General features: G+C 58.5%; 2 protein-coding genes across 4 annotated transcripts in view; both read left to right on the top strand.

The window, feature by feature from the left end:
• Nucleotides 1–10,393, top strand: part of EEIG1 (estrogen-induced osteoclastogenesis regulator 1) — a 34,565-nt gene extending 24,172 nt beyond the window's left edge. For 2 of the 3 annotated variants that reach the window (XM_045883219.3, XM_064579810.1), the window contains exons 4-11: nucleotides 485–601; nucleotides 2,939–2,985; nucleotides 3,110–3,246; nucleotides 5,152–5,256; nucleotides 5,349–5,544; nucleotides 5,973–6,094; nucleotides 6,201–6,270; nucleotides 7,633–10,393. In XM_045883219.3, the coding sequence (XP_045739175.1) occupies nucleotides 485–601; nucleotides 2,939–2,985; nucleotides 3,110–3,246; nucleotides 5,152–5,256; nucleotides 5,349–5,544; nucleotides 5,973–6,094; nucleotides 6,201–6,270; nucleotides 7,633–7,678 (840 nt within the window). In that variant the 3' untranslated portion in view covers nucleotides 7,679–10,393. The remainder of the gene's footprint in view (nucleotides 1–484; nucleotides 602–2,938; nucleotides 2,986–3,109; nucleotides 3,247–5,151; nucleotides 5,257–5,348; nucleotides 5,545–5,972; nucleotides 6,095–6,200; nucleotides 6,271–7,632) is intronic. The other variant, XM_045883220.3, reaches the window with a different exon arrangement.
• A 246-nt stretch (nucleotides 10,394–10,639) lies between these two features.
• Nucleotides 10,640–15,225, top strand: DPM2 (dolichyl-phosphate mannosyltransferase subunit 2, regulatory). The gene is made up of 4 exons (XM_045883218.3): nucleotides 10,640–12,536; nucleotides 12,827–12,916; nucleotides 13,679–13,781; nucleotides 14,556–15,225. The coding sequence occupies exons 1-4, from the start codon at nucleotides 12,534–12,536 to the stop codon at nucleotides 14,612–14,614; spliced, it is 255 nt and encodes an 84-aa protein (XP_045739174.1). The 5' UTR covers nucleotides 10,640–12,533; the 3' UTR covers nucleotides 14,615–15,225.
• The last annotated feature ends 854 nt before the right edge of the window (nucleotides 15,226–16,079 follow it).

The raw sequence follows: 16,079 nt of genomic DNA, 5'->3' as shown, positions 1-16,079 counted from the left end.
TGTTCTCGAATGTGCTCCCACTTACCCCCGCATCCCTGGCGCCTCCCTCTGTTTCCGGGGGGCAGCCAGGTGTTCCCGCCAGCCCCTCACTCCAACCTCCGTGAGGGACTCCTGCCCGCCCCCACCCCCATACCAAGTTCCCACGGGCCTTCCCTCCCCGCTGCCTGCTGGCCTGGCGGCTCCCACAGCACGGCCTTGTGTCCCAGGGAACAGTGCCTCTGTGTCACAGACAACAATGTCCTTTCATCTCCGGCGCTGCCCCAGTGCACGCTGGGACGTGGCACAAAGGGCGCTTTGTGCGGCTCAGGGATGTGAGCTCCAGACCAGCCTCTGTCCTTGGGTGCCATTAAGCAACACTCAGTCTGGGCTGTGGGGCGGGCCCAGGGGATCTGCCTGCCCCTGCCCCCCCCAAGTTAACCCTTATGCTGCCCGCTGGATGCCCACACCCCCTGCAGCCTCCCACACTCTCTTCTGTCCCTCTCAGCTGGGCTTCGCCGACTTGAACCTGGCCGAATTCGCAGGCTCAGGCTCCACAGTGCGCTGCTGCCTGCTGGAGGGATATGACACGAAGAACACTCGTCAGGACAACTCCATCCTCAAGGTACCAGGGCCCTGCCACCTCTCTGCCCCCTCCCACCAAGGGGCGGGGGCCAACCTGCTCCTCCTCAGAGTCCCCTGGAGGGTTGTGAAAAATACAGGTTCCCAGGGGCGCCTGGGTGGCTCAGTTGGTTAAGCGACTGCCTTCGGCTCAGGTCACGATCCTGGAGTCCCAGGATCGAGTCCCGCATTGGGCTCCCTGCTCAGCAGGGGGTCTGCTTCTCTCTCTGACCCTCCTCCCTCTCATGCTCTCTCTCTCTCTCTCTCTCTCAATAAATACAGATAAAAAAAAAATCTTTAAAAAAAAAAAAAATACAGGTTCCCATCCCAGACACTGGGAAGATGTGGTCCTGGGGTCAGGAAACCACCCTCAGAAGCCTGGCTCTGCCACTGGCCTCAGTTTCCCCATCTTTAATCTGGGATCAGGGGTGGATCCCGGGACTCTCTATAAGGGTTTGATGAAATGAGCATCCCTGAGCGCTCGCCACCTCTCATCTCATGATGCCTGACAACAGGCCCATGGGGCGTCTGTTCTTGGTCCCAGTTTTGCATGGGAGGGGGTTGAGGCACAGAGGTTAGACAGATCATCTGCCTGAGGTCACAGGCAGAGCTGACACTTACCCCCAGCTGTTCAACTCCACGGTCCAGCTCCCAGCCATTGCCCCATGTGACATGAGGCTGCCTGGGCTTGCAGTGGAGGATCAGTGAGTGGAAGAACCTGTTGTCCCTTGACCCGGGCAAACTGAGGGTGGCTGTTCCTAGAGCCCAGCTACGTGCAGCCTTCCAGTGGCCGGGGCAGCTCCCTCCCTCCAGGCAGCTGGCTCTCGGCCCTTTTAGGACGGAGGTATCTGGGCATCCGCCACTGCCAGCACACCTCTCTTCCCTGTCCCCCACCCTTCCACCTGGCTGAGAAAACAGTCTTGTCCTAACCACACCTCTACAAGCTGACCCAGCGGGAGCGTCTTGTGCCTGAAGCAGAGCCAGGCAGCAGGTGACGGACGGGGGCTCTGCAGCCTCCTGGACCCTTCACAGAGGGAACCAGAGACATCCAAAAAGGTCTAGGCTAATGTCGGTGGGGGCTAGGGCCTTTCGGTCTCGCCCCAGTGGCCCTGTGTACCCCTAGGCAAATCGTGGCGTGAGGGGGATGCAGGTGGCCTCAGCTGCAAGGTCAGCTTCCCCACGTCCTGTCTGCGGGGCTGTGGGCCATCACTTCCCTTGAGTCTGTGTCTGAGTGCTGCTTCCCTCGTCCACAGCCTGGGGCCACCACCTACTTGTAGGCTGCTGTCACAGCCAAATGAAATCATTAAGAAAACCCCAAAAAACCTCAGGAGGCACCTGGCTGCTCAGTCAGTAGAACATGCGACTCTTGATCTCATGGTCATGAGTTCAAGCTCCAAGGTTGGACGTAGAGTTTACTACAAAAATGGGGGCTGGGGGGCTCCTGGGTGGCTCAGTCGGTTAAGCGTCCGACTCTTGGTTTCGGCTCAGGTCATGATCTCTCAGGGTCGTGGGATTGAGCCCCATGTCAGGCTCCACCGTGGGCTTGGAGTCAGCTTGAGTTTCTCTCTCCCTCTGCCCCTTCCCTGCTCATGTACATTCTCTCTTGCTCTTTCTCTCTAAAATAAATCTTAAAAAAAAAAAAAAAAGTCTCAGCTCAGTGATCTCCATTTTTGTCAGTGGTGGCACTGGGATATGAGCATCCGTTTCCTGTCGCTCCATCTCAGCCCAGACTTGGGGACCCAACCTTGCCTTGTTTGGGCCATTGCCAAAATCTCTGCCCAAGTGGGTGTTGAATTTCTGATGGCTTCTTGCTTTACTTTACTGAACTAACTTTCACCACACCTCCACCCTCCATGTTGGACTCTGTGCAGTCCATCTCCCACCCCCGCCCCCTGGGTTGTACCTGGTGAACCCCCTCCCCACTAGGTGGGCTTTGTGAGCCTCCCTCCTGCCCGCCTGCCATATGGAGCTCGTGTGCCCTCGCTTGCTCTTAGGCTGTGAGCAGTCCCTGAGGCTGGAGAGGGACTGTGGCCCCTCTCCTAGTTGCGGTTCTAGAATAACAGTAGCTAACTTCTTCTGCTTGTGCTGTGTGCTGGGCGCTGAGCCATGCAAAGCCTCATCTCCCCTAGTCCTCTCCACTATCCCAGGAGGCAGGTGTCAGGATTGGTCCTATCCTCCACCCAAGGAGACGGGCTCAGTGCATTTCGATGGCTTCCCCAGGTCCAGCAAGGGGCAGAGATGGGATCAGAGTCCAGCCCCTCGGAAGCCAGAGCAGAGGGGCCACTGGGAGGCACCTGGGCTGCAGGTGGGTGTGGTATGGCTGATTTCTCCCTCTGTGCAGGTCACCATCGGAATGCTCCTGCTCTCTGGAGACCCCTGCTTTAAGACGTGAGTGTGGGCGCAGGCTGGGAGGGTGCTACACAGGGACTCTTCCCTCTTCCGGGCTCTTGGGCTCCCCTGTCTTTGACCCCGAATGTGGGGCACCCCAGTCACAGCCATCTGTCCTCCCAAGGCCACCATCCACCGCCAAGTCCATCTCCATTCCGGGTCAGGACTCCTCCCTGCAGCTGACGTGCAAGGGCGGTGGGACCAGCGGCAGCGGCAGTGGTTCCCGGCCCCCCAAGGCGAGGCCCACCATCCTCAGCTCAGGTACCATTCCCCTCCTGCCCTCCCTGCTCCTCCCCGTGGCCCAAGGCTCATCTCCGTATCCCCAGGTCCCTAGGGGGTTGCTTGCTGAGAAGACAGGTGGTGGGATGGTGTTTACGCCCGTCCATGCCTCCACTAGGCCCACGTCTGAGCCTTTCCCACATGCTGGGCCCCAGGATCACAGTGGTGCCCTGACCTTGAGGCCCCGTCTTGCAGGAGAGACAGGAGTTAATCAGGCAGTAAATAAGTCCACATCACCTACAGGTGTGACAGGAGCGGTGACAGGCATGAAGAGGTGGCACTTGAGCTGAATCTGAGCTGTGGGGGGCAGTGTTCCTGGCAGAGGGATGTGCTGTGAGCTCTCACTCTCCCACTGGATGCGCCGCCAGGACTGGCCCGTTGTGTGTGCCCAGTCTCGGCATCCTCCCCTGACTAAGGGGACAGAAACCGTAAACCACAGCCCGGGTGGCCGTGGAGCTGAGCTGAGCACACGTGTGTGCCTTGCCTGGCACACAGTACGAACTCCATGTATTTCCCAGCGCTGGGTTTCTACTAAGTTGTCATTATTATGAACGTTATAAAAAATGCAAACGTCTGAGGGTGCCTGGTGGCTCAGTCGTTAAGCATCTGCCTTCGGCTCAAGTCATGATCCCAGGGTCCTGGGCTTGAGCCTGCTTCTCCCTCCCCAACTCCCCCAGCTCGTGTTCCCTCTCTTGCTGTGTCTCTCTGTCAAATAAATAAAATCTTAAAAATAAATGCAAACATCTGAACCCCCAGAGGAGACCTCATGGAGATTAAGATAGGAGGTGCTACAGGGGAAGGCTCCAGACTCCCCTGCCACGCTGGGTCTAGAGGTGGGGCCCCCATACTCCGTCCCTGGGGGGTGAGCTTGGCGTTGGGAGACAGACTGCCCCCGAGCTGACGAGTCACCCTAATTTGCACCACGAGAGCAGTTAGGGTGCGGGGCCTCCGGTGTCTCAGCGGTTGTTTGCGGAGCGATTCTGCCCCCAGGACTGCTGGGAGCAGTGAGGGCCCTGACCTCCCATTTTTCCTGTAGCTCAGCCAGGTAAGGCCCGGAGCTGAAAGCTGGGGGTGCCTCAGCCTGGTGACTGCTCATGAAAACCAGGGCTTCCAAACACCACTGCTCTCTCCAGCTTCTGGCGGGGGGGCGGTGAGGGACACCAGGCCACCCCAGCATAGATGGTGTGTTCTTCTCTGAGGAGGGGAATGGTTGAGATGAGTTATTCCTATGACAAGAACTGGTGGGCCCAGAGTGGATCCCCCTGGGTCCCTTGCGCCTCCTGCTGGCGAGTGCCGGGAAGTTTGTTTCGAAGTTGGGCTCATGGGTGACTTGGGACAGGACTGTTGCCACTCCCCATTCCCCTTATTCCTTCCACTCCAGCCACACTGACCTAAACTCATTCAAGCCTCAGGCCTTTGCTTCTGCTCTTCCTCTGTTTGGAAGGCCCTTTTCCTGATGCCTTCTGTGGCTTGTTCCCTCCCAAGCCTCCTGAAGGCCTCCCAGTAAGGCGACCTCCTCAGAGAAGTCTTCCCTGATCCCAGACTGGGTCAGACCCCCATCCACACTGCTCCCTGCTCTGTACTGCTCACCTCAGTTGTGGTTAATTGTGGGTCATTCTTGGTTCAACGTTCTCCCTTCCCGCTGGCCTGGGACACCCCATCTCCTATTTACAGCGCCCAGCGGAGTGCCCCGTGCAGAGGACGTCCTCAGATATTTGTGGAATGAACAAACCTGGGCCGCGGGGGTGGACTGCGGTGGGAGCAGGGCCTCAGGTTTTTGTCTGTTAAATGGGAAACACAGAGCGTACCCTCCCCCGGCCCCCACCTCCCACCCTCGCCGACTCCAGGCCGGCCCGCTGCTAAGCCTGCCATCTCCCCGCTCCCCAGGGGTGCCGGAGGAGGCTGAACAGAACCTGTCCAGCCCCGAGGAGGTGTTCCACTCTGGCCACTCCCGCAACTCCAGCTATGCTAGCCAGCAGTCCAAGATCTCTGGTGAGTGCCCGCCTGGCCCCGTGCCCGTGGCCTTTCGCCCCCCCGGCCGCCCCCCCGCCCCCCGCCCATAACGAGCCTCCCCGAATGCCCAGCAGGCTACAGCACGGAGCACTCCCGCTCCTCCAGCCTCTCAGACTTGACGCACCGCCGCAACACGTCCACCAGCAGCAGCACCTCCGGCGGCCTCAGCATGACTGTGGAGGGCCCCGAGGGCAGCGAGCGGGAGCACCGGCCCCCTGAGAAGCCCCCGCGGCCGCCACGGCCCCACCTGTCTGACCGCTCGTTCCGGTGAGCACGCCGGCCCCATGCTCCTGGGGGCTCCCTGAATCTCTGCTCCTTTACCCGTAGCATGGGGACAGCGAGGTCCCACTCAGAGGGCTGGATGGTGATGATTCAGCCAGTGGGTGGACCTGAAGGGCACAGCCTGGGCCAGGCAGGCACACGCTGTTGTGTGTGGCTTAGGGACCTAAGTCCCCCGTTTACATGCAGTGCGGCCTCTCAGGCTAAGGTTAGGTAACCTCCCAGGGCCTCCAGGTCCTCATCCATAAAACCGGGTCATGGTACCTGCCCTGGGGGCTGAGTGAGGGTCAAAAGAGTGCGACTGGGAATAGGTCCTCACGTGCACTCAGAGCAGCCTGAGCTGTAGGTGCTCCCCACTGTCATCCTTGTACCTGTCCCTGGCCCGACCGCTGTGACTCTGCCCTGACCCACTCCAGGCGGAAGAAGGACTCTGTGGAGAGCCACCCGACCTGGGTGGATGACACTCGGATCGACGCGGACGACATCGTGGAGAAGATCATGCAAAGCCAGGACTTTACGGACGGCAGCAACACTGAGGGTGAGCTGCCCGTGCGGGGAGGCCTGGGGGACAGTGCTACCTGCTCCGGGGCCGCCCCGGCTGCCCCTGCCCCACTCAGCTTCCGTCCCCGCCTGTGTCCCCACAGACAGCAATCTCCGGCTGTTCGTGAGCCGTGATGGCTCCGCCACACTGAGCGGCATCCAGCTGGCAAACAGGTAGGGGTCGCGGTTTGGGGTCGGGTCACTAGGGTGGCCTTGGGGCACGCCGCTGAGAGCACGGTCTCGACAGACGCTGACCTGGCTTTGAATAGCAGTTCTGCCCACCACAGTGTCACCTTGGACCACTCACTCCTCTCTGAACCTCAGTTTCCCTGTCTGTCAAATGGCATGGGCCACCCTGTCTCACCTAGAAGCCTGGGGTTGGTTCCAAGGGTAGCTTGGAAAGTGCCTGACACAGGGCTTGGCCACACGGCGCGGGCTTCATCCGTCTTTGTTTGGGACCCTGCTTTTCCCTTCCTTCTGGATCTGGGAACCCCTAAAAATGATGATGATGACTCGTTTTATTTGTTGAATAAATATTTATTGCGCACCAGCCACACACCAAGCACTGAGCTAGGTGCCGGGGATACAGCAGTGAGCAATGCGGATTTGTGCTTGTGTGATGTTTACCTGTGAGGGTGTGGTAGGCTGAACCTGGTGCTTCCACTCTACAGTTTGTAGCATGTTTCCTGGCTCATGAGTGAGGCAGTGAGTAGAGGAGCTCCCTCTGTGCAGGGCTGTGCTGAAGCCTTTCCCCCTGTTCCCCTGGGCTGGCCAGGAAAGTGCGCATTTCACATCCAAGGGCGGCGGGGGCGGGGGGGGGGGGGGGGTGGATGGAGACCTGGCTGGGCTGGGGGCGTGGGGTGGGGGGTGGGGGGAGGGGGGCGGTGGCCCCCAACCTTCCCTCTGGTGCTGCTGTACTGACACCTGCTGGCCGAGGCTCGAAATTGCATCTGCCGTCTCCCCGTGGCTTCCTGGGCTGTCCCCGGGGAGGGGGGCAAGAGGAAGACAGAGGGCACCTGCTCCGAGGTCTACACACCCCTCCCTAGCCCTCTATGACAGTGAGAAAATGGGTTCAGGGGATGGAAGAAACCAGTTCAATCAGGAGCAAGGTCTTAGCAGAGCTGCACGCCGAGCCCTGAATGTCCATGATTCTGTGGGTGGGTCTCTGGCCTCTTGGTAAGCTTCATCATCCCTCTGTGCCTCAGTTTCTTCATCTGTCAAACGGGGCAGGATGCAGTCTTTCCCTGCCACGGTTGCCATGAGGATGGGTGTAGCACACCTCTATGTGTAAGCCACTCGTGCTCAGGAAGGGCTCAGGCCCAGCTCACACCAGCTCCGAGATCCCAAAGGCTTCAGTACTTCACATCTGTGTTGCCCTGGGCAAGTGACTCAACTTCTCTGAGCCTGAATTTGCCCCTCTGTGAAACAGGGCCAGTTAGTTCACAGGGCCAACTTGTGAAGTCCTTCCCAGGGCCTGCCCCACAAGAGCATCTGCGAGGACAAGCTGACCTGTTTCTCTGCTCCCCTCCCCCGCAGGGTCTCCTCTGGGGTCTATGAGCCTGTTGTGATTGAAAGCCATTGAGGAGCGGGTGTCCGGGCTGGAGAAGGGCCCTGCGTCCGCGGGCATGCAAGCCCGCAGCATTCCACGAGGGACCTTCCCCTTCGGATCGCCATCCGCGCTGCATCTCATCTGTGCCTCCTCCGTGTACTCCAGCCCCACTCCTGCCTCAAAGCAGCATTCCATTGTCCTTCCATCCATCCCGGGACCCTCCTGGCCTACCAGGCCCCGGGCACCACTGTGAATATTCTCCTCTGAACCACTAGGGGGCAGGACGTGCCGGTCCATGAAGCAGGTGGACAAGACAAAGGTCGCCAGGCCTGCCTCGGCTGGAGACCAATCTGGCCCCTCGGCGAGGACATGCGGCAGCACCTACATGCAGGGATGCTTGTGGCCGAGGGGCCACTTGCCCTGTGTCTCTGCTCACTCTGGGAGCATTGGCTCAGCCATGCCCTGGCAGGGCCTTGCTCCACTGCCCCCTCGCCCTTGGGAGAGCCAGTCCTCCCCCAGAATCCTGCCACCATAGTCCTCTGACTGCTTAGTGCTTCAGCTGTTCCTTCCCTGTGTCCCGGGGGACCCGCTGGCAGCCTTCTCCTGGGAACCAAGACCTCAGACCCATCCACACTCCTGATTGAGACCCCCTTCCCCAACGAATGTTCTCCTGCTGCCCTGGCAGCCTGCACTTTGCACATGCTTGCCTTCAGCACAGCCCCACTGGCCCTGGTCTGCCTTTCCCTTGAGCCCTTCGCAAGGGTTTCTGAGCACTGCCTGCTGTGCGGTCAGCGCCTGCCCCTAGCAGCCCGGCTGGAACGTGGCACCGCCTCTCCCCCAGTTAGCTCCAGCTCAGGCCTGACGCCCATGCTGAGAAAGGTCTGAGCATTGATGGTGGCTCTCCTCTGCTCGGGTTGGATCCTGAGCAGCTGGCTTCCTGTAGGAAGCCACGGAAGGTGCCTCCCAAGCCCTTGGACGTTGGCAGTCAGGCTGGGCTGGGCTTGGCAAGCAAAGGCCCCTCTCTGTCCCTGCAGGGTCGGCTAGCCCAGGCTGGGGCTGATGCTGGAGAGGCAGGTGGGCTGAGACTGGACCGGCCTGGAGCTGGCTTCCTGGCCAGAAAAGCCTCAGCCCTCCTCTGGAAGCATCCCTCTCTCTGGGCGAAGGAGAGGCGGGGAGCAGTCTGGCCCTGCCCCCGCCCCTCACTAAAGCCTCTGCTGTCTGCCACGCCCCCTCCCCTGTCCTTACTTGCTTGAAGATGGGTTCTGGCTGCCCACCAGTCCCTGGACAGACTTCCTGCCACTCTGAAGTTTCACTCGTTTTGTGTGAACCCAGCAGGCTGGTGTTTACTTAGTCCTGTACCTTTTTTTTTTTTTTAATTTCCCCTTCTTTTCTTTTCTTTCCTTTCCTTTTTTTTTTTTAAAATTTCACAGTTTGGGTATTTTCTCCTCCCCCAGGTGAGGGGAGGTGGTTCTGTTCTCTGCCCTACCTGCTGGCTGGGTCCCAGCAGGGCTGGGGGTCTGGATACTGGTTCTATCCCTGGTAGGAGTGCGAGTGCCAGTGGGGGGTCCTCCCTGAGGCTGGGAGGGCTCCTTGCTGTTACGCTCCAGCTGGCAAGAGTTGGAGCCTTTGTCTTGGAACCTCCTGGCCTGGGGAGCAGAGCATTTCTAGGATTCTTTGTTGTTGTGTTTAATCCCCTAACTCTTAGAAAATGAATGTGAGGAGCTGCCTGCTGAGACAGGGCAGAGCATTTGCTCGGCTGGAGAAGGCTCTGGTTAGCCCTGCAGGTCTCTTCCTGCTCCGCAGACACCTGGCACTTTACAAGGGAGCTGGCTGTGCTGTCTCCAGATGAAGGGAACCCCAGAAGATGGGAGAGCACTCTCCTTCCCTTCTGTGTCTGCATGACCTCAGCCCAGTGGGGAAGTACATTCAGGGTGTATTTGGGATCTGGCTCAAAGTTCTGGGCTTCAGGTATAAAACAAGTAGCTCTGGTGCTGTTGGGGAGTCCCCCAAACCAGGAACCCTAGCCCCACCCAAGGCGAGGTCTGGGCTTGACGGTCGCCCCAGAAGGACACAGAGCCTGCCACAGCCTCCCCTGCCAGGCCCTAGGCTAGGGTACTTAGACTGAGAATTTGGCCACATCCAAATTAGCACTAGCTGGAGCCAGAAGCCTGAAGCCCCAGCCTCATCCCCACGTGGGAGCCCTTTCTTCCACCTCTGGGTCCCCTCAAGCTCAGTGAATTCCCGCCAGGCACACACAGCTCCTGGACTTAAAATTCTATATATAGAGAAAGATAGACTATATTAGAGATATTTTTGGAAAGGAATCAGTCTATGCAATGCCAGTTTGGAATCTTCTTGAAAGACAGTTTAACGTTTTTACTAGGAGATTTAAAGAAAATAAAGTCTACAATATTTTTAGGTTACTTTTTTTTCTGGTCACCCCAAACTGACCACACGGCGTGATCTGCTGGGATGGAGATCTGCCGTGTTCTCCTCTCTCTTGAGCTGGGAAATGGGTGGGGGTGGGGGTGGGTTTGTTTTTGTTTTTGTTTTGATCTTTTAAAAAAAAAAAAATCCCCTCCTTTCTAAGAGAATGTTGCCGCCACCACCACCCCTTATTCAGAGGGCTGTGTTTGTATCTCTGTCCCGGCTTCTGTTTTAGAAAATTACATTGTAAGGGGAAATCAGCCTAGTGTCAATGTCTTGGTTTGGGGGAAAAAATTAAATGTTGCAGTTTTTGTTTGTTAAGGCATGTTGGGTTTTGTTGGTCTACGGCGTGGTCAGCATCAGAAGAAAGCCGGGTGTGTAGGTTGACATCTGGGAATGGGGAAGGATGTGGGTGGCCAAGGTCCTCCCTGTCCTGGCCACTGTCACTATCATTACCACCTTTTTTTTTTTAAGATTTTATTTATTTGCGAGAGAGAGAATGAGAGACAGAGAGCATGAGAGGGAGGAGGGTCAGAGGGAGAAGCAGACTCCCCGCTGAGCAGGGAGCCCGATGCAGGACTTGATCCCAGGACTCCAGGATCATGACCTGAGCCGAAGGCAGTTGCTTAACCAACTGAGCCACCCAGGCGCCCCATTACCACCTTTATTGCTCCAGGTTTCCGGGGAGGAAACAGGCCCAGGAGGGCAATTTCTTGCCACCCTCACACCTAGTTAAGTAGCAGCTCTGGTCTCAGCACAAGTTCTAACCACCGGACCTTCCCAGCAGTCAGCCTGAGACAAATAACTGTCTGGGCCTCAGTTTCCTCAGCTGTAAACGGGCCTGTGGTTGAAAGAAGAAAGTGGTTGTACGGCCTGGCACAGGAGGTGCTGAGTTCCCAACCTCTCTCAAGTCCCAGGCCACGGCGGTCTCCAGGCCTGAGCCCCTCACTTCCTGCCCCCCAACCAGCAGGGGGAGCCAACAACTTAGCCAAGCTCTGAGAAAGGCAAGTCAGCCTGGCCCTTCATTAGCTCAGACGTGGCAGGAAGCCTCAGTGGCTGTGGACAGGCCAGAAGGGGCCAGGCCTCCATACCTCCTCCCTGCTGCAGCTTTGCATTGTCCACACCCCCTTCTCAGGGCCCACACCCACTCATGGCCCCTTTAAACCCTGGAGGCTGATTTTAAGTCTCTTCCTCTGTTCTGCACAGCACACCTGGGGAGGGCAAAGTTGGCTCCTGGCTGAGCCCGAAGTCTGTCCTGAGACTGAGAGGGAAGGCGTTAGGCTGTAGGCCAAGAAGAGTTGTTCCTATCAGCTTTGAAGAGTGCAGTCTCCATAGAAGACGGGCTCAGTGACTCAAGGAGACATGCTGCCAGCAGGAGCAAACCATACCTGGTTCAGACACACCTCTGCAAGTGTGTCCGCCCCTCCCCCACTCCCCATTCTGGGCACTAGGGATACAGCCGTGACCGCAGACCCTATCCCCATGGAGCTCACAGGCCAGATCAACAAGGAAATGAGCTAGCTAAAACGACAAGCATTATCCACAGAGACACTCTGGGGGCTGTGGAGGACAGGAGGGAGCCCCTGCCCAGCTGTGAAGGGGCCTCCGTAGGATGTGTGGCATCCCAGTAAGACCTGATGGGTGAGGGGCAGCCAGCCCCACAAGCTGTGGGAAGACAGTGTTCCAGACTGGGAGGGACCTGCGTGCGGGGGCCAGTCCGACGATCCTTCTGTGCGCTGCCTGGGCTGCAGCGACACCCAGGGCCCAAAAGGCAGATGGTGAGGAAAGGGAGGGTCACCCCGACCTCATCCCTGCAGCGAAGAGAGGACACCTAGGAAGGGTCGCCTAGGAAGGCAGGCGATGGTAAGGGGGCGCTCCCCTCACAGCCAGTGGGAATCCTCCCATCTCTGGGGACCTGGGCCACCCCCTTCGTCCTCCCACCCCAGGTGGGGCAACACTCTCTGCACCCCTCTCGACAGACAAGTTGGGGCCTCGATACTAGGAAATAAGGCCCCCGGGTTCCGGTCTCGGCTTCACCACTGACTCGAATTGTGATCTCCAAGTCTTCGCCCCTCTCTGCCTCATTTTCCCCATCTGAATCCTGGGACCTCTGACCTCCCACGCCATACCGCTCTGGCTTTGGGATTCTGGGATATTTGGAGATGGACTTTTGCTTCTGGGGCGAGTTCGGCAGGACTGACGGCACGAGTGCCAGCCAGTCTGGGTCCCCCATTCGATTCCATTCCCTAGGGAGAGTCGGGGAACAGCGTGACCCGCAATACCCTTGGAAACTACATTTCCCGGCATGCGAAGGGGGAGGCGGCACCCTCCTGTCTAGGGACACGTCGTCCCCGGCCCGCCTAAAGACTACGACTCCCGGCGTGCCCTGCGGCCCAGGGCCTGAAGGGCCCGGATCCGGATCTGCGGTGGCTTGCAGCTCGGGTGTGCGAGTGCGGGGGAGATGGTGAGCTCCGGGCCGAGTGCTGGGGGCGCGGGGGGCGTCTGGGGCTGGGGTCTGCCCGGGAGCCGGGGCTTAGGCCCTCGGAGCCCGGATTGCTGTCCCGCGGGCCCACTGTACGAATGAAAACGCCGCGGCCCCGCACTCTCCGAGCCTAGAAAGTGATACCTGGTCAGGCCTGTCTGCATCTGTGGAGTGAATGGGAAGCTCAGAGCGCAATCAGGCTGCGACGCCACCCGCCAGTAGTGCATCTAAACGGGGAGTTCCTTCGTCAGTTGAGCCCTCCTTTTCTCCAGGCCACGGGGACAGACCAGGTGGTGGGACTCGGCCTCGTCGCCGTTAGCCTGATCATCTTCACTTACTACACCGCCTGGGTGATTCTCTTGGTATGTGTGCCCCCCCCACCCCGTCTCACCTTCGACCCCTGGATCTTGAAGCTGACCCCTGGCATCATTTAAGCAGCTGCCATGTACCAGGCACTGTGCTAGGTGCTTTCCCTGCCCTCATCTCCTGAAATCTTCAGAACAGCACTAAGAGGATGCTGGAGGTGTCCCAGTTTATAAGTGAGGAAACTAAAGCTCAGGAAGAAGGGTCGGGCCCTTAACGCTACACTGGAAAGCCCTATTACTGATTCACTTTTGCCTTTGATTGGAGTTCTGGTCCTTCTGGGTTATCCTGCTGGCTCCCGGGCATGATGAGTGCCAGTAGATTTTGTGAGGGCTTTTAGGATTTTTTTTTCGTGTGGGAAAATTTGTTGGTTACTGCTTAAGAAGTGCAGTGTGTTTGGAGGGCTAAAACTTAAAGAACTTTGGAGGAAAATGGAGGCCCACTTGAGGATTCCTCCTGTACCTTTGCCCCTGTAGGGCTGGGAGTGCCTTAGGGCAAGGCCCTTGTCTTCTGTTCATTGCCAGGTCCCCAGCACCACCTTAGGGCAGGCATCAGGCAAGTGTGCAGTGAACAACTATTCAGTAAGTGAATGAAGGAAACAAGCCAGAACACCCCAGATTAGCATCATCTTAAAGCAAAGCCAGGTGCTGTCCCAGTGCTTTGACTGGGGTTAGCCCCTGAGATGGAGGAAGGGCGGTGTTTGGCCTTGAAGGGCTGGGCCAGGCAAGGAGCGCTCACCAGAGCTCTGTCCTCGATACCAGCCATTCATCGACAGCCAGCATGTCATCCACAAGTACTTCCTGCCCCGAGCCTACGCTGTCGCCATCCCGCTGGCCGCCGGCCTCATGCTGCTCCTGTTTGTGGGTAAGTCATCAGTCCCTCAACCCTGAGCAGGGTGTCTGGGGGTTCCCACAACCCTCTCCCATCCCCTGAACATGCTTCCACACTTTAGCCCTTGGCCCCCAGCTGACCCCCCGGGGTTTTCCTGTTCATCCTTCCAGGCTGCTTGTCCCCATGCCTCAGGCTCATTGGTCTCAAATGTGATGGCCCTAATGGGGTGTCTCCCTTCTTCCTGCTCCCTCTGCCACTACCATCATCACTCTGCTCACACCTCAGTCACCTTTCACCCCCTTGTCACCCACTGGCTCATGACCCCTGCCCCTCTCTGTCTCCCAGCGTTTATGTGTGGGCTTCTCTGGGCCGGGGACTGTAGCTTCATCATTACTATTATGTCCTCAGCTCCTGGCACCGAGTTGGTGCCCAAGAAAGTGGTTTGGATGAGTCACTTGGATGACTGGGTGGTGGGGTGGGTGGTGGATGTGGAGTAGGCAGGTGGGTGGGTGGACAGGTGGTTGATTGGGTGGGTAGATGGATAATTGAGTGGGTCTTGTGCCCTGTGGAATCTGAAATACTAAGTGTAGCCATTCGCCTGTGTTGGCACTCGTTGATGTTTGTTGAATACAAGGGGCTGGGTGTGTGGCTTGCTGAGTGACCCGGGTGGTGACGCTGGCCTGGAGGGTGGTTGGGCAGGTGCTTGGCCCCGTGTGCGGGTTGCTCCACCACGCTGTGAGCTGCTCTGGCCTCCCAGCAGCCCGAAGCCTGGATCTTACTTGGCTTTTCTGGTCTGTGTATTTCCAGGACTGTTCATCACCTACGTGATGCTGAAGAACCAGAAAGTGACCAAAAAGGTTCAGTGAAGGCCCAGCAGGGCTGAGGCTGCTGGCCTTTCCTCTGCCTCCCCTCCAAAGGTGGGGTGCATAGGACCCATCCAGGCACTGCAGCCCCCTCCAGCCTGGCTGCCCTGCAGACATCCCTGTGGGATGGAGCTGTCTGGGACCTACCACACAGGCCTGCTCCTTCCCTGCTCAACCTTCCAGAAGCCAGGAGGGACGATTACCTGGAAGCCTCCCCCTCACCCCTTTCTGGCTCAGGGCCTGAAAGATGCCGGTCATCCCTACCTCACCTTCAGACTCCCTGTTGCCTTTTCCCCTGGGTTCTACCCTCTTGTTTCAGTTTCCCTCCTGTCACCTGCTGATGTCGGACTTGGTAGGTTCTGAGGCATCATGCGACCTTTTCCCACATGTCCTGCTCCTCCTCGGAGGCAGCTTTCCCAGGTCTGACATTGCTCTGGGCCTCACAAAGCCTAAGGGGAGGACTGACAGGCTCTGGGGTTACCACCAGGCCTCAGGGTCCATTAGGGTGGCCACAGTGGGCCCCCGGACCAACTGCTTCTCACAGGAGGCCCAGCCCCCCAGCCCTAGCGCTGGCCTCTTGGGGAGAGCTGAACAATAAACACTGATGATGTGTTTGTCTCTGTGCCGTCCCTGACCGGGGAGGCTGGGCTGCTCAGGGGCTGGAGAGGGGCTGGTCTCAGGTCATGAGACTGGTTCGCGCAGTGTGCCTCCGGTGCCTCCCAGATTGTCCCTGTGCTGGACCCAGGAGAAAGTGGGGACTGAAACAGATGTGGCTCCAGCCTGGTGCAGCTCACGGATGGGGAGTCTGCGGAGGCCTGGCAACGTGCCACACACCACATCAGCCTCTACTGTGCCTCCCCTGCGCCAGCCCAGCCGGCGTGCACTGGTATTTTAGGGACCCTCGGGCCAGTCCCCTAAAAACCCAAGTCCGTCGTCCATCTCTTGTACCCAGAAGCCCAACCTAGTGTGGCTCTGAGCAGTGAGAGCTGGGAAACCAGAGCAGGGCTTCCTCTGGTCAGGATGAGTCATTTGGCACAGGCCCAGCCCTGTCTCCCCCCACCGCAATCCCACCACACCCCCCGCCCCACGCAGCTGGGGCTCCCGTCCGCGGTGCGTAGTTTAAGCCTCTGTCACACCTTGGATGATGTGCACTCCAGTTAGCAGAGACGTCTCCCTCATCCGAGAGCAGAGGCTGGCTGCAGGCACACCGCCCTGCCCTCATCTGCCCCATCCTCTTCCCCTGCTATAGCAGGAGTATCCTGTCTCCGATGGTGCCCTTCTCATGGGGACAGCCCCTGCCTCTCACCAGGCTCCTCCTGGTGTTTCATGAGCATGCCCAGGCCCCCACGTAAAGGACCCTCCGTCAACCCAATAATTCTCTCCAGGTCTCCCCCTCTCCCCTAAATAGCCATATTCCCAAAAGGATGTCCAGCCCGCTGCCTGCAGCTCCTCACCTTCACTGTGTTCA

The sequence above is a fragment of the Mirounga angustirostris genome, unplaced genomic scaffold, assembly GCF_029215605.1.
Source record: "Mirounga angustirostris isolate CCGP_5_RB_7025 unplaced genomic scaffold, mMirAng1.0.hap1 SCAF_15, whole genome shotgun sequence".
Taxonomy (NCBI): domain Eukaryota; kingdom Metazoa; phylum Chordata; class Mammalia; order Carnivora; family Phocidae; genus Mirounga; species Mirounga angustirostris.
The sequence above is the reverse complement of the archived record's forward strand: the minus strand, read 5'-3'. Positions and strand labels throughout refer to the sequence as shown.

What these genes read in the sequence shown, in the direction of transcription:
- DPM2 (XM_045883218.3), top strand. An exon ending in CCGCCTGGGTGATTCTCTTG is followed by an intron (nt 12,917 to 13,678) that starts GTATGTGTGCCC and finishes CCTCGATACCAG; the next exon opens with CCATTCATCGACAGCCAGCA. An exon ending in CATGCTGCTCCTGTTTGTGG is followed by an intron (nt 13,782 to 14,555) that starts GTAAGTCATCAG and finishes GTGTATTTCCAG; the next exon opens with GACTGTTCATCACCTACGTG.